The following is a 16,515-nucleotide window of genomic DNA, read 5'->3' as shown; positions in this document are numbered from 1 at the left end:
TTGTTAAAACAAAGATGTATGGCGCCCCCGCCAATTTGGCGCCCTAGGCAGCCGCCTTGGTGGCCTGTAGGAAGAACCGGCCCTGACAGAAAGGATCCAGCAGAGCGGGACCGTGTTCGTTTTTAATAGCTGAGCTGCAGCTCTTTTTGGGACGGCTCTTCTAAACGTAGACTTTTCACAGAGCTGTAACTTTGTGTGCATTATTAAACTTTTAGATCCGACCGACACGTTAAAGCCTCGTTAGAAGTTTACGACCACCTCTGAAAACGCTGGTCTGTGTGTCACGGTGTGATTCTCTTATAGGAACACGGTGTTTTTATGTGCAGCTATCACCGTGTGCGCTGTGCGTGCATGTGGATGGGCCCGGGTGGGCCATGAGGCACGCACGGGTGTGAATGTGTGTCAGAGTGTGACTGCTGAACAGGTGTGTGACAAAGGTAGCTGCATTGGAGTCCACAAGGTCAACCTTTGCAGGCCGGCTATATTTACTCCGGCGGTGAGACACGAATACGTAAAATAAAGTACATGTGTTAATAAAAGATTGGCTATAAATTATCCCACATGCTGCGGTTCAATCTGAACCCAGCGCGAGTTCATAAAACCAGGAAAGACTTTATGAGATGCATCCAGGTGTGTGAAATAAATGGATTAACTTTGAGTTACAGCTGGACTTTTACATGTAAGATGGAAGCAGAAGGTGTTCATGAGCAGAAATGTCCCGTTTGCTTCTTGTGCTTCTCTTGTCCTGCGTCACATGACTCGTGTTTACACTCTGCAGCTGGTGGAAATAAAAGCATCGAGCAGGAAACTGCACCTACAAAGCAGAGCTGTAAACGTTAAAGCGCGGCTCGTGTCCTATTGAATCCAGACCAGCGCTCCACCACCTGAATTCTTTAATTAGAATCGGCCGGGTCTGATTGAAGGTGTTAATTAGTCAAAATGGCTTCCGTAGACTTGTAATTAAATCTAAGCTCTGCGACTGCACACCGGTGCGGCGACGTTGGCAGTGAGGTTAGCTGTGAATTAAGACAGGTTCATGTAATTATCCGTCTCATTAGCAGAAGTTTAGAGTCTGGCTTGTGTGTCTGAGGCTCAGAAAAGGAGCTCTGGGGTAACACTCCAGGCTCGGCTGAAAAGTAAGAGCAACATTTTGGTTTTAAGCGTGTTTGTGTGGGAGAAATGATCAGCTGCAGTGTAAACGCAGCATAATCCCGTTCAGGACCCTAAAAAAATCCTTTAGAAATGTTTCTCATGATGAATCGCACACAGTTTTGTGTTAAAATGCAACCTTTTTTTGTCTCGGTTCAAGTTCAGCCGCTTGGATTTTGTATATTAAAGCAACTGGAGAGAAACTGGGGATTTCCTCTGCTCTGTGGCTCCCCCTACAGGTGTGGGCTGTAACACCACCGTTGTAAAAACTGATCTCCGTGTTTAACCCTTCGAATATGCAGCCGTACATTTTTTATTTTTATGTTGCAGAGGTCACAAAGATGCCATCAAAAGCCCACAAACATGTAAAGTGTGCCGGGGGCTGGAGGCTCCGCCCCTCCGGCGCTCCAGGGCAGTTTCAGGCCGCGTGTAACGACGGTCCGTTCGCTTCAAAACGAGTCAGAAGCACACGGCTTTAAGGTTCACAAAATTTAGTTTGGTAGCATTCAAACAGTCTCTTCCCTTTTTGATACATATTTCATCGATGGATCCTTCCATTTCCATGGCAACGCACATATGTTTGATATGTTAAGCTAGGTTAGTTTTCATTGGAATTTAGGTTAAATTCAGAATTTTTTGTGTTTTTTCATGAACCAGCAGCAGCCTGAAATGTTTCCCACAGAGTGAGGTCACTAAAGGTGACCTTACCGAACCCGAACACGAGCGTCGAAGTTGATGTGGAAGGAAATGAGACGATATTTCTGAGTTGCATCGAGACAAAACATCACAAATAGTCAAATGTTAAGCCAGCCTGAACATTTTTAAGCTCAGTGAGGCGTCTTCTTTATCCTTTTGCTGCTTTCAGCGTTGATTTAATGGACACACAAAGCTGAACCAACAGTGTGGAAGTAAACCTTTTCCCAGCGTCTTTGAAGGGGCTGTGCAGGGGAACCTTATTTCATTATTCATTCAGTATGGAGAGAAGCAACGACTGTAGGATGCACTGCTTACTGCTCAGGCTACTTCCTGTTTGCAGAGATATTGGAGCTCTTATCGGTTCAATAGAAAGCTGTGAAATGAGATATATTTTAATCTTCTGGTTATTAACTTTTTCGGTGCCATTGACGTCTATGGACGTCAATTTAAAAAAAAACGCTGACTGCCAAAGACGTCTATAGACGTCAATTGCGTTTTTTAACGGAGCGGGCTGGGGGACAATCTAGCGGAGTTTGTCACTAAATCTTAGGCTTGTAAACACTAAACAGAGAATATACTGGCAAAATTACCCGCAAGGTGGCAGCAGTGCCACTTTGCACAAAAAAAAGAAAAAGCGTGTTTTCTCCGTTTTTTGGGTCAAACAGCTGTTTTTGGTGAAACCAACCTATGTTCTACTGTCTATTACCAAAGGACTGAAAATGGTAGAAACAAACTTTTTTTTCCTGATGAAAGAAGAGAGTCTACTCTTTCTTTTGGTAATTTCGGTGTGTACATAGTCATAAGACACACGTTTCTGTGGGTCTTGGAAAATCAGTCAAAATACTGTAAAACACTTGGCAGTATGGGTGTCTCTGCACTGAAAATGGCTGGCAGGCAATGAGTTAAGGCATTAAATAGTTTCTAAGTGACACGTTTTGATTTTAAAAGGGTTATTTACATCGTAAAGATTTTGATATTTGAAATCGAGTATCAAACGTGACATCTGAGAGGAAGTTTGGAAAGAGAAAGATGTGCAGAGTGCCTGTTTAAAAGCTGCAGTTTAGGACGTATGACTCCTTAATATCAGATTGTCAGTTGGAGAGAGACAGGAAGCAGGGGGCAGAGAGAGGGGGAAGACATGCAGCAAAGGGCCGCCTGGTGCGGGATTTAAACCGGGGCCAGCTGCAGCGAGGACTGTAGCCTCTGTACATGGGGCGGCTGCTTAACCCACTACGCCACTGACCGCCCGAGCTTCCTTTAGCTTCCTGCAGCTTCCTTTAGCTTCCTGCAGCTTCCTGTAGCTTCCTGCAACCTCCTTTAGCTTCCTGCAGCCTCCTTTAGCTTCCTGCTGCGTCCTGTAGCTTCCTTTAGCTTCCTGCAGCTTCCTGTAGCTTCCTGCTTCTTCCTGCAGCTTCCTTTAGCCTCCTTTAGCTTCCTGCTGCTTCCTTTAGCTTCCTGCAGCCTCCTTTAGCTTCCTTTAGCTTCCTGCAGCCTCCTTTAGCTTCCTTTAGCTTCCTGCAGCTTCCTGCAGCCTCCTTTAGCTTCATTTAGCCTCCTTTAGCTTCTTGCAGCTTCCTGCAGCCTCATTTAGCTCCCTGCAGCCTCCTTTAGCTTCCTGCTGCTTTCTGTAGCTTCCTGCTGCTTCCTGTAGCTTCCTGCAGCCTCCTTTAGCTTCGTTCAGCTTCCTGCAGCCTCCTTTAGCTTCATTTAGCTTCCTGTAGCTTCCTGCAGCTTCCTTTAGCTTCCTGCAGCCTCCTTTATATTCCTGCTTCTTCCTGCAGCTTCCTTTAGCTTCCTGCAGCCTCCTTTAGCTTCCTTTAGCTTTCTTTAGCCTCCTTTAGCTTCCTGCAGCTTCCTTTAGCTTCCTGTAGCTTCCTGCTGCGTCCTGCAGCTTCCTGCAGCAGCTTCCTGCAGCCTCCTTTAGCTTCCTGCTGCGTCCTGTAGCTTCCTGCAGCTTCCTGTAGCTTCCTGCTTCTTCCTGCAGCTTCCTTTAGCCTCCTTTAGCTTCCTTTAGCTTCCTGCTGCTTCCTTTAGCTTCCTGCTGCTTCCTTTAGCTTCCTGCAGCCTCCTTTAGCTTCCTTTAGCTTCCTGCAGCCTCCTTTAGCTTCCTGCTGCTTCCTGCAGCCTCCTTTAGCTTCATTTAGCCTCCTTTAGCTTCTTGCAGCTTCCTGCAGCCTCATTTAGCTCCCTGCAGCCTCCTTTAGCTTCCTGCTGCTTTCTGTAGCTTCCTGCTGCTTCCTGTAGCTTCCTGCTGCTTCCTGTAGCTTCCTGCAGCCTCCTTTAGCTTCGTTTAGCTTCCTGTAGCTTCCTGCAGCTTCCTGCAGCCTCCTTTAGCTTCATTTAGCTTCCTGTAGCTTCCTGCAGCTTCCTTTAGCTTCCTGCAGCCTCCTTTATATTCCTGCTTCTTCCTGCAGCTTCCTTTAGCTTCCTGCAGCCTCCTTTAGCTTCCTTTAGCTTTCTTTAGCCTCCTTTAGCTTCCTGCAGCTTCTTTTAGCTTCCTGTAGCTTCCTTTAGCTTCCTGCAGCTTCCTTTAGCCTCCTTTAGCTTCCTTTAGCTTCCTGCTGCCTCCTTTAGCTTCCTTTAGCCTCATTTAGTTTCCTGCTGCCTCCTTTAGCTTCCTTTAGCTTCCTTTAGCCTCCTTTAGCTTCCTTTAGCTTTCTTTAGCCTCCTTTAGCTTCCTTTAGCTTCTTTTAGCTTCCTGTAGCTTCCTTTAGCTTCCTGCAGCTTCCTGCTGCCTCCTTTAGCTTCCTTTAGCTTCCTGCTGCCTCCTTTAGCTTCCTTTAGCCTCCTTTAGCTTCCTGCTGCCTCCTTTAGCTTCCTTTAGCTTCCTTTAGCCTCCTTTAGCTTCCTTTAGCTTCCTGCTGCCTCCTTTAGCTTCCTTTAGCCTCATTTAGCTTCCTGCAGCCTACTTTAGCTTCCTGCAGCTTCCTTTAGCTTCCTGCTGCCTCCTTTAGCTTCCTGTAGCTTCCTGCTGCTTCCTGCAGCTTCCTGCAGCTTCCTGCTTCTTCCTGCAGCTTCCTGTAGCTTCCTGCTGCTTCCTGCAGATTCCTGCAGCTTCCTGCAGCTTCCTGCTTCTTCCTGCTGCTTCCTGCAGCTTCCTGCTTCTTCCTGCTTCTTCCTGCAGCCTCCTGCTGCTTCCTGCAGCTTCCTGCTTCTTCCTGCAGCCTCCTGCTGCTTCCTGCAGCTTCCTGTATCGCTGTGGTTGCGTTATTAAGAGCTCTGAGGCTGTGTGTGTGAGGGGCAGCAGCCCTTATTCCCCCTGTGGGGCCGCAGTTATGTCGGGCATTCAGCTGGGCCACCGTGACCTCATTTTACAAGAAGGACCCAGCCGAGCCAAGCTGGCCGGACAGCTGTGGGCCGACAGCAGAAGGTGATGCTCTGCAGACCAAACCTTTGGGATGAGATGATAAAACGTTACAGATGCAGATGGCTTTGGTGAAACTTTAGCTTCCAGCACCCCTCACCTTTCCAGCGCTTTTTCACATTTCTTATATCCCGCCACGCCGTTACATTCGCCGTCTCTTCCTCCTCTATATCTCGCTCTCGTACTCTTACAGTTCACCTCAGGAATCCTGCCTTCTCAGCTGTCCAGTGGTGTCCCATGCCAACCCAATTTAGCCTCCACCCCCCCCCCCCTCCCCCCCCCCCCCTCCCCCCTCCCCCCTCCCCCCTCCCCCTCCTCCTCCATGCTTCTTTGGCGCTCTACCTCCGCCTTCAGACACCTCCTCATCTCCTCTCCAGTTCGGACTGTGTGCTGGATTAGCAGTCTGTCTAAATTTGGTCCTGCGTGGCAAAGGAGACGCGCACCTGCTGGGACCCTGGCTGCTTGGACAGGCAGCCTTCCTCTCCTCTTCAGACCCTTAAATCAAATTACCCCGGGGCCAGGGCATTCCTGTCGGCCCTCCCACTTTAAGTCTCGTTCACTTTAACCTTGAAAATGTGAAATTCAGTCAGATTTCTGGAACGTTTCATGACCCTGAGGCTGTAGCTCAGATGTTTCATGCTCAGAGTAAAGTTTTGCTGAAGTAATAGTACTAACACTGCTATATGAAAACACACTTGGATTATTATACGTAGTATGTGTGAGAAAAAGTATAATTTTACAGTTAAAACTGGTTGAAGTGGGGTTAACTTATTAGTTTTTATACAGTCAGCCTCTTAACTTGGCTTTTTTTTTTACACCCAGAATGAATAAAAAACTAGTCAAACTGTAATTTAAGTGTAGATTTTTGCATCAGTTTGACATTGTGTAGTAATAATTTATGGGTTCAAAGAAGTTTCTTTAGTTAAATTGAGGAGATAAAAGAGCTGGAGTTCATTCTTAGTGTTGCTTTTGTTAACTGACGGAGAAACCCACACAGTTCAGGAGCTTTGGTGTCAAAGTTTAGAGTGAAGGAACTCCTTCATGAGTGAATAAACACAGGTGGTTAATACTGGTAACGCTCAGTTACAGACCAGCCGGAGTGGACTGTCATAGAAAGCATTCAGGAGAGGCGGCCCGGCCCGAGAACAAGAGCTTTAAACAGATGAATCCAAGAATAACTCAGGAGGGATAGTCCATAGAGAATAAAGGGGGCTCATAGTCAAACGCATCATCTGAGACGGTGGATTTATGCTGATTAAAGAACTGGACTGAAGTCTGAAGTATTAAAGTCAAAAGTTAAACTGCAGTTTAATGATCCAAAACATCCAGCAAATGCAGCCAAAGAGCTGCAGTGGGAATGGAATTTCCTCAGATAACTCAGTGCTTCTGTGTCGTTTCTTTCATCCCACACATTTTTTTTTTTGGAGGTTGAAATGATTTTGAACACTTAGTTTCACTTCATCTCAAAGCAGATCTCTGGCTGCTTTCTGTTCTTTAGCAAAGCAAAGCTGAACCAACAGCAGAGTAGCCTTCAGTCGTTTCTGAATCTGCCCCCTGGTGGCAGCAAAGACTTACAACATGTTGACATGGAAATACTGTAAAACTGGCTGCTGATTCCTGGTGTTTATCACAGGTAAAACTGTGAATATGGGGATCTCTTTCTCAGCAGACTGCTGATCTTCAGATATTGTGATGGAGAGTGTAAAACCGCCACAGCTCCACAGTGATGTGTTTTATGTAGCTTCCTTTAACCAGTGTGGTTTCACTACATGCAGATACGGTTCTACCTGTGTTTCACACACCCGGTATGAGCCGCCCTCCGGTTTAATCCTACAGAGTCTCATTAATATCTGTGTATGATCTACTTTTGTGACCTTTGTTTCCACCAGCTACAGGTCTTCCTGTAGGCTGAAAACATGTTTGGTTTCCAGCTTTGTTGTTTAATCTGCTGAATATTTAAACGTCAGAACGATGAATACGTTTGTTTTACGGGAACATGAGACAAAGAAAGCCGGTGACTTCAATAAAAGGTTAATTAATCTGATCTGGAGCATGTTAGATAATGATGTCAGCTCTACAGTTACTGATGGGACGAGCGCTGCGTCTCATTTTAGGTTCAGCTGGTTGGAAATGAAGGAAATCCAGTTACAGACCCACACACGGCAGAGTCTACACTCTGATTTCTACATTATTAAACGTGCTTCACTTCAGTGGAACACTGCTAATTTCCACAGACCGGGTGCCTCGCTCCACCCACACCATCATCTGCAGTCGGTTATTCAGCTCATGCACTTATTCTGCTTTCACACCCCCGCGTTCTGCAAACATTTAGGCTCCACAGCAGAAGCACACGTGCTCATTCCACATTTAAAGCCTCTGAAGGTCCATTCGGTGATGGATTGAACGGTCTGATGGAGCACGTTAAATTGCCCCCCCTCACGTGCACAGCTGACGCCATTAGCTGGTTTTCAAACTCGAACAGAATCGGGCCCAGGAGTCGTTTCCATCATTACGCACGCCGTTTGTTTCTAAAATCAGAAAGATGTCGCCTGTCAGTGCTTCACATGTCACTGGGTCAGGACCAAAAACGGACTTTAACACCAGGTTCTTTCTCCTGGCTGAGACTCACAGGACCTTTAATTTACTTTTAATTTAATAAACCTCTTATTTCTGACCTGGGCCTCTTCAGATCTAGGCTAAAAACCTGCTTATTTAGGATTGATTTTAATACCCAGTAGTATGATGACACTTTTATCTTATTTTATCTCATTCGATTTTGTTGTATTTTATTGCTTTCACTGTTCTTTTATTGTTTTTACTTATTCTTCTCTTTATTTATTACCTGCTGTAAAGCACTTTGGTTCACCGTAAAGATTGTCCTTAAAGGGCTGTATAAATAAAATACATTTACATTTAAAGGTTTGGGTTAAAAATACCTCCTCAGTCTGAACCCATTTCTGCACAACAACAAAGCAAAAACAACATTTTTATGAAATTAAGACCGAAATGTCCCAGTTGCCCGAGCACTCGGACACTTAGTGACACATTAGAGACTGAAAACAAAGCCGTGGTGTGAAGGCGTTGTACTTGAATCATTTAATTTTGCACCAATTTGACCATGTTAATGGTCAAGCACGGTGATGGCCGCATCATTCTGCGGGGACAGGGAGGCAGGAGGACCAATCGGGACAGATGGGTGGTGAAAAACATAAAGTCCTGAGAGAAAACCCTTTAGATCCGCGACTGGGCCGAAGGTTTGCATTTAAACAACAGCTCGAACCAGGTGGAGCACATCTGGAGACACTTAAAACTGTCTGAGCACCAAACCACTGCATCATAGCTGAAACATCCAGATAAAACGGCTGCAGAGCTTGTGGATAAATGCGTTAAAGCTGATTCCAGAGGAAAAAATTTATGATTTTAGGACGACTTATACTAAACTACCTTTTAGCAAATAGTCCAGATGTTTGTTCTTCATTCGTTTGTATGGGTCTGGGACAATAAACTAACAAAAGAACCTAAACCGGAGGCCAGAAACTGACCCCGGGCCCAAAGCGAAGCACCGAGCTGTGTGCACCTGTGTGTGTTTTAAGGAGCAGGAGAGCTTGCACGTTGGACATTTTGAAGGGCGACATTATAACACCCTCTGACTCGCCCTGTGCTTCCCCCTCAGACCTTCACAGCGTGGTGTAACTCCCACTTGAGGAAAGCCGGGACACAGATTGAGAACATTGAAGAGGATTTCAGAAATGGCCTCAAACTCATGCTGCTGCTGGAGGTCATATCAGGTGGATGTCTCACACACTCTCACACACATTTACACATAAAGCCGATCAATCTTCTGATTACTGATCTTCTTCTGAGGCTAATGTGATGTCTTCGGGTGTTTTTTCTGTCAATAAAAGTGTCGAATGTTTGTCTCTTTTAGGCGAGAGGCTGCCCAAACCGGACAAAGGCAAGATGCGTTTCCACAAGATCGCCAACGTGAACAAAGCTCTGGACTTCATCTGCAGCAAGGGGGTCAAACTGGTGTCCATCGGTGCAGAGGGTGAGAATACAAATACTAACAAACCCCGGAGGATTCACTCTTCTCTGACCTTACAGCGCCAAATGGCTGAAATCTGGAGCCATCTTCAAAGCATATAATAAGTGATGAGCGTTTTCCTTTAGGGATGAAAAATAAAATCATGAATAAGATGGGAAGAAGCCACTTTGTTGATGTAAGCAGTGAGTGAATGAGTGATGGACGATGTTGGATGGAAGCAGCCAGAAAGACGAAGTGGGGTGACAGCTGTATGGAAGTTTTTCTGTGCCATCAGTTTGAATACGAATTTCTAATATTGAATTTTTACAGCATCAAATTCAGACTTTGAATTTGAAAAAACCAACAGTGTAAAAAAAAAAGATTAATTTCTTAAAACAAAAATCAGTGTAAAAAAATTCAACATCTAAAAATTCAATGGAAAAAAATTCAATGGGAAAAGAACCAGACTCAACATCCGGGTAAACAGGGAGAAGCAATCGATCCCCGTCTCAATTCATCCAACGGCAGCCAATCAACTTATGCTCCATTGGACAGATCAGCCATGTCCACCAACGCGGGTGATGGTGCTTCAGTGTGTGAGTTTACTTTATTTGCCATTTGTGTTAGTAAAATTGAGTAATAGATATTACTCAATATCTATTGAGCTGATCTGTCCAATGGAGCGTAACTTGATTGGCTGCCGTTGGATGAATTGAGACAGGGATCGATTGCTTCTCCCTGTTTACCTGGATGTTGAGTCTGGTTCTTTTTCCACTGAATTTTTTTAAGTTTTTTTAAGATTTTTTTTTACACTGTTGGTTTTTCAAATTCAAAGTCTGATTTTGATTCTGTAAAAATTCAATATTAGAAATTCGTATTCAAACTCTGATGGCACAGACAAACTTCCATACAGCTGAGAGGTGAAGGTGGACGGAGGAGATCTGATTAGTCAGATAAAAAGTTCTGATGCGCCCAGGATCCAGGCTGCTGCCACCTAAATGTGTTTCAGAAGCTGGTCAGCAGTTGATTCTCAGTGCGTAGGAATGCATATAGAGTGCAGACGTATGATAAGAAGCCCTGTGTGAATGTGACGTCTGAACCCAGACACATTTCTGACTCATAATGATGTGATCATGCAGGATGGATGGATGTCGGTGGATGGTGGTACTGATGGTACTGATCGGGATCTAAGCAGACATTTATTTACTTGCATTACCGACACAAAACAGGGAGATTGTTTTATTTTTTTTGTGTTAACCTTCACAGATATTCTAGATAAGACTGGAAAGATAGATTCTCGATAGAATAACATTTAAAAAGTCAAATTAACAGCTTTTTTTTTTAATTAAAGAGACTAGCTTAACTATCTACACCAGTAAATGCCAGGAATGCCCTCTCCGGGATGGGAATGAGATCCTTCCTTGAGTGGAGGAGTTTAAGTATCTCGGGGTCTTGTTCACGAGTGAGGGACGAGTGGAGCGGTTGACAGGCGGATCGGTGCGGCGTCTGCAGTGATGCGGGCTCTGCACCGGCCCGTCGTGGTGAAGAAGGAGCTGAGCCAGAAGGCGAAGTTGGACACAATAGCTGCATTCCCACTGTAGGAACCTTCTGCAGTTCCTATAACCTTTTCAGGAACGGGGCCGTTTTCTCCCTCATTCACACATACAGGAACTCGGGACCACGGCCCTCAGTTCCTGGAACCATTTCAGCGCCTTGTCCTCAGCTGGGTCTGTTCTGGTTTCCATAGCAACACATCTGACGGAGGTGTTTGGTGGTCGGTAGCTCCGCCCCTGGTCATGTTGTCAGGCTGAAATGTTTCCTCATACGACACAACCTTGGCGTGTTGAATAAGTTAAACCTCCACGTGGTCTCTTTTGTCTGCGGCGCTCTGCTCTCCTTCCTTCATGAAACCAAGAAGTATGACCTGCGCTCCATCCTGCGTCTCCTGACTCTCTCTGTTAGACGCCCGATGTGATCGTCCATGATTAATATCACCATCATGCAGACCATGAACACGGTGGCCTCCTCGCTCTCCATGTTAGCTTCTTGGTGGTGTTTTTTTCTTCTCTCCTTACTTTTACCGGGTTTTGTTTTGTTTTTTTGATGTCAATGTTAGCACAAACCTCTTTTTGTGAGCCTGCAGTGTGATCCTGCAGTGTGATCCTGCAGTGTGAGCCTCCAGTGTTAGCCTGCAGTGTGAGCCTCCAGTGTTAGCCTGCAGTGTGAGCCTCCAGTGTGAGCCTCCAGTTTGAGCCTGCAGCGTGAGCCTCCAGTGTTAGCCTCCAGTGTGAGCCTGCAGTGTGAGCCTGCAGTGTGAGCCTCCAGTGTGAGCCTCCCGTGTGAGCCTCCAGTGTGCGCCTCCAGTGTGATCTTGCAGTGTGAGCCTCCCGTGTGAGCCTCCAGTGTGCGCCTCCAGTGTGAGCTTGCAGTGTGATCCTGCAGTGTGAGCCTCCCGTGTGAGCCTCCAGTGTGAGCCTGCAGTGTGATCCTCCCGTGTGAGCCTCCAGTGTGAGCCTCCAGTGTGAGCCTCCAGTGTGAGCCTCCAGTGTGATCCTCCAGTGTGATCCTCCAGTGCGATCCTCCCGTGTGAGCCTCCAGTGTGCACCTCCAGTGTGAGCTTGCAGTGTGATCCTGCAGTGTGAGCCTCCCGTGTGAGCCTCCCGTGTGAGCCTCCAGTGTGATCCTCCAGTGTGATCCTCCAGTGTGATCCTCCAGTGTGAGCCTCCAGTGTGAGCCTCCAGTGTGAGCCTCCAGTGTGAGCCTCCAGTGTGATCCTCCAGTGTGAGCCTCCAGTGTGATCCTCCAGTGTGATCCTCCAGTGCGATCCTCCCGTGTGAGCCTCCAGTGTGCGCCTCCAGTGTGAGCCTGCAGTGTGATCCTGCAGTGTGAGCCTCCCGTGTGAGCCTCCCGTGTGAGCCTCCCGTGTGAGCCTCCCGTGCGAGCCTCCAGTGCGATCCTCCAGTGTGATCCTCCAGTGTGATCCTCCAGTGTGAGCCTCCAGTGTGAGCCTCCAGTGTGAGCCTCCAGTGTGAGCCTCCAGTGTGAGCCTCCAGTGTGATCCTCCAGTGTGAGCCTCCAGTGTGAGCCTCCAGTGTGAGCCTCCAGTGTGAGCCTCCAGTGTTAGCCTCCAGTGTGAGCCTCCAGTGTGAGCCTCCAGTGTGAGCCTCCAGTGTGAGCCTCCAGTGTGAGCCTCCAGTGTTAGCCTCCAGTGTGAGCCTCCAGTGTGAGCCTCCAGTGTGAGAGAAACTGCAGCTCGGGACTGTAGAAACACTCAGATTAGCTCAAATTCATAAAAACTTTAAAGGATAAGACCGGTTTTTTGACATTGGGCCCTTGTTTTCACATTATAGCATGATGTTCTACTCACCCCTGCTTGTTGTTGAACATTTGGAGCTGTTCCGAAGATATTCGAGAGGCGTCTGGCTGCTCTCTTGAGATATTCGGCCATGAAACGGTTTCCTATGGGCAAGCTTATACAGGCACAAACTATGCTGTTTATAATTTATTAATTACTCTACACTAGCACTGATAACGTGGAGGTGCGTCGCTTACTTAAAAAAATCCGGGTTACTGTAATTTTGATTTTTTTTTTGTCGTAAAGTGGGTGTTACTGACGTCCTCGTCGTGCTACTGCCACAGGCAGCCCACAGACCTGCTGCCTATTTATTCATTCGGCTAAAATTCAAAATTAGTAACCCGGATTTTTTTAAGTAAGCGACGCACCTCCACGTTATCAGTGCTAGTGTAGAGTAATTAATAAATTATAAACAGCATAGTTTGTGCCTGTATAAGCTTGCCCATAGGAAACCGTTTCATGGCCGAATATCTCAAGAGAGCAGCCAGACGCCTCGCGAATATCTTCGGAACAGCTCCAAATGTTCAACAACAAGCAGGGGTGAGTAGAACATCATGTTATAATGTGAAATCAAGGGCCAAATGTAAAAAAAACGGTCTTATCCTTTAACCTTTAATTTCATTGAGTCAAGATTTTTTTTTTTCAGTTCACATGTGTGTCATATGACACAATTTAAGCTCATTTAAAAGCCACCAAAGGACTTTTTTCACACCTCTAAATGTGTTTGTCTTTGCAGAAATCGTCGATGGTAACGTGAAGATGACCCTCGGTATGATCTGGACCATCATCCTGCGCTTCGCCATCCAGGACATCTCTGTTGAAGGTGTGTGTTTATAAGAACTGATAAAACTCAGTAAGTCTGGATGAGATTGGGCTCGTTTTTCATCGTTACGTAAGGGAATTTTCCAGAGTTGCTGTTGAAGCAGCCTGAGAATAATCATAATTTCTATGAAAGTCAAAGCCGAGCCTTTTTGCACTGGAAAAAATGCCCCTCCAAAAATAAGTTTAAAAAAAACAGCAAATACAAGACATTTTTGCTTGAAATAAGCAGTGAAATCTGCCAATGGAACTTGTGAAAATCGGCTTGTCAAGATTTCACTTTACAAGATATTCCAGATGTATTGTCTTCAAACAAGTCCCTATATCTGGCTGAAATAGTACTTGTTAGGCAGTTGTGTCTTATATTAAGTGTAATGAGATATTTGGACTAGAAATGAGACAAATATACTTGGTAAGACTTTGATTTTTTCCAGTGTGCATCACTCACTGATAAAGTTTCTCTTGAGGAGAGAGGGCCGAACCTGCATCAGCCTCAGCACAAGCTGTCATGATCACAGCTCACATTCAGACTCATTATTCACAAGAGGTGAACTTAGCTCTGTATATTCTCATTTTAATCCGTTATACACGGTGTGCTTCGTGCTTCCACATCTACCCTCATATCTCCAGGTTGTTAATCTGCTCTTCGATGCTTCCTGCTGTCATTCAGCTGGACTTTCTTTGTCATCCATCCTTTTTAACCTCTCGTAACACCTCGTCCCTCCACCGGAGCAGAAAGTTGCCGTGTTTCCCGTCAGATGAGCTCGGGAACGGTGGAACAAAGTAAAAATTAAAGCATGTTTCGTGTCGGCTGTCCCTTATAAGGAGCAGGGGAAACCTCTGAGAAAATGAAGGCCGCTGTACATACCGGCTACCTTCTGCTCATCGGCCTTCCATCCTGCCTCTGATCTCCGGTCGTCCACGGCATCATTCAGTGTCTCTGCTTCCCCTTTTCTTATTTAAGGATAATGTTTGGATGTTTTTCTCCAACTTTTCCAGAGACCTCTGCTAAGGAGGGTCTCCTGCTGTGGTGCCAGAGAAAGACTGCCCCCTACAGGAACGTCAACGTGCAGAACTTCCACATCAGGTCGGTCTGAAACGCAGCCACAGGGTTCAGATCTCTGTTATATTAAATATTCTCTCCATCAAACCTTGTCACATCTTTGTTTTTTCTCCTCATTTTAACTCCTCTTCAGTTGGAAGGACGGCCTGGCCCTGTGCGCCCTCATCCACAGACACAGACCCGACCTTATCGATTACTCCAAACTGAGAAAGGTAGCATGACCTTCCTTCTTTCCCTCTTTTTTACTCCTGATTTAATCTCAGGAAGTCTCGGTTGGCCTTTTCCCTTGTTTTGCTAACTGTTGTCCTCAAACACCTGCAGGATGACCCCATTGGTAACCTGAACACTGCCTTCGAGGTGGCTGAGAAGTTCCTGGACATCCCCAAGATGCTGGATGCTGAAGGTGAGGCTGTGGAAAGAGATGCTGACACAGCAAACCTGTGCAGGAACTGTGTTTTTCTGTCTTTGTGCCGCAGATGCCACGAGGTAAAGAGATCACCCCGTCTGTCCTAAAAGAACGAAACATTTGAAATCTATTTAATATAATCACTATTCCCTCTGACATCAGAAACTAATCTGTAGAGAACTGTCATGACATGTCTGCAACATTCTGTCCTTCGTCCCAGTGTGGCTCGTTGTGAGTAAATCGGTTTAGTCTGTGTTACGGAACGTCTCGCTTTAAATCAAAACAGAACAAATCTGCTTTAGGGGTCATGAGGAGTTAGAGTTCGGGTCTAATACGATTTAAAGTCTCTTCAGGGATTGTTCATGTTCCCAACTTCCTCAGATATCGTGAACACACCCAAACCCGACGAGAAGGCCATCATGACCTACGTGTCCTGCTTCTACCACGCCTTCGCCGGAGCCGAGCAGGTCACACAAAGCGTCATTTATACTGTTTCCTGACAGTTTAATCTCACTACAGATGGTTCAGACCAAGATTTAAAACCTTAAAGTCAAGTTCCACACAGAGTCTGACCCTTGTGAATGAAAGTGAGAGTTGTTTTTTAACACATCAACTCTGTTATTCTCCATCAGGCTGAGACGGCTGCCAACCGTATCTGCAAGGTGTTGGCCGTCAACCAGGAGAATGAGAAACTGATGGAGGAGTACGAGAAGCTGGCCAGCGAGGTGAGAAACTCCGGCTCCGAGTCTGTCCTCAGACCAACTCTGCTGACCTTACATAACACGCTTTAAATCAGTCTTTTTTCCAATTATCAGTCATCCAGTTATGTCTCTTTTTTTATTTACTTTTCCTTTATTTATGGATTAAATGGACAATCCTCTTGAAACGACAGTGGGATTAGGATGAGGTCAGCATTCAGCTGATGAATACTTTTGTTGCTTTAAAAGTGACCTTTTCCAGCTGTTTTTTTTTTTTTTAAAGTTCATTATATCAGGTCCAGTTCTTTAGGTCCTACACTGGAAAAAAATCAAAGTCTTACCAAGTATATTTGTCTCATTTCTACTCCAAATATCTCATTACACTTAATATAAGACACAACTGCCTAACAAGCACTATTTCAGCCAGATATAGGGGCTTGTTTGAAGACAATACATCTGGAATATCTTGTTAAATGAAAAAGTCTTGAAAAGAAATTGTTTTGAGTCGGATTTCATATGAAACAAGCTTTTTTTGACATTTGAAGAGGTTTTTAAGCTAATTTCAAGATCACTTTTATCTCAAAAGTCCTAAATATCACATCTTATTTCAAGAAATCTTGACAAGCCGATTTTCACTAATTCCATTGGCAGATTTATTTTCTTATTTCAAGCAAAAACGTCTTTTATTTGTTGTTTTTTTACTTATTTTTGGAGGGACATTTTTTCCAGTGTAAATGTAGTCTTTCTTAAGATGTATGATAGAGAATTACTTTCAAATAAATCAAATCAAATCAAATTTATTTGTAGCACATTTCATGTACAAAACAATTCAAAGTGCTTTACATAAAATAAAAGCATTGCAGCAGGAAGTGGAAGCAGCATTAAAAATACATAAAAGAATATATAGAGAAACAAATAAAATAATTTAAATGAATAAGAAT

The 16,515-nt window shown here is 45.2% G+C and overlaps 1 protein-coding gene across 1 annotated transcript in view; it reads left to right on the top strand.

The window, feature by feature from the left end:
* The window catches only part of actn3b (actinin alpha 3b), a 40,025-nt gene that overhangs the window by 12,587 nt on the left and 10,923 nt on the right, over positions 1-16,515 (top strand). Inside the window, exons 2-9 of the mRNA XM_075451380.1 lie at positions 8,883-8,997; positions 9,138-9,257; positions 13,325-13,411; positions 14,407-14,494; positions 14,604-14,682; positions 14,792-14,873; positions 15,258-15,343; positions 15,509-15,601. Coding sequence (XP_075307495.1) covers positions 8,883-8,997; positions 9,138-9,257; positions 13,325-13,411; positions 14,407-14,494; positions 14,604-14,682; positions 14,792-14,873; positions 15,258-15,343; positions 15,509-15,601 — 750 coding nt within the window. The remainder of the gene's footprint in view (positions 1-8,882; positions 8,998-9,137; positions 9,258-13,324; positions 13,412-14,406; positions 14,495-14,603; positions 14,683-14,791; positions 14,874-15,257; positions 15,344-15,508; positions 15,602-16,515) is intronic.

The sequence above is a fragment of the Odontesthes bonariensis genome, chromosome 19 (genome assembly GCF_027942865.1).
Source record: "Odontesthes bonariensis isolate fOdoBon6 chromosome 19, fOdoBon6.hap1, whole genome shotgun sequence".
Lineage (NCBI taxonomy): Eukaryota > Metazoa > Chordata > Actinopteri > Atheriniformes > Atherinopsidae > Odontesthes > Odontesthes bonariensis.
Note: the sequence above shows the minus strand (reverse complement) of the source record. Positions and strands in the feature narration are given on the sequence as shown.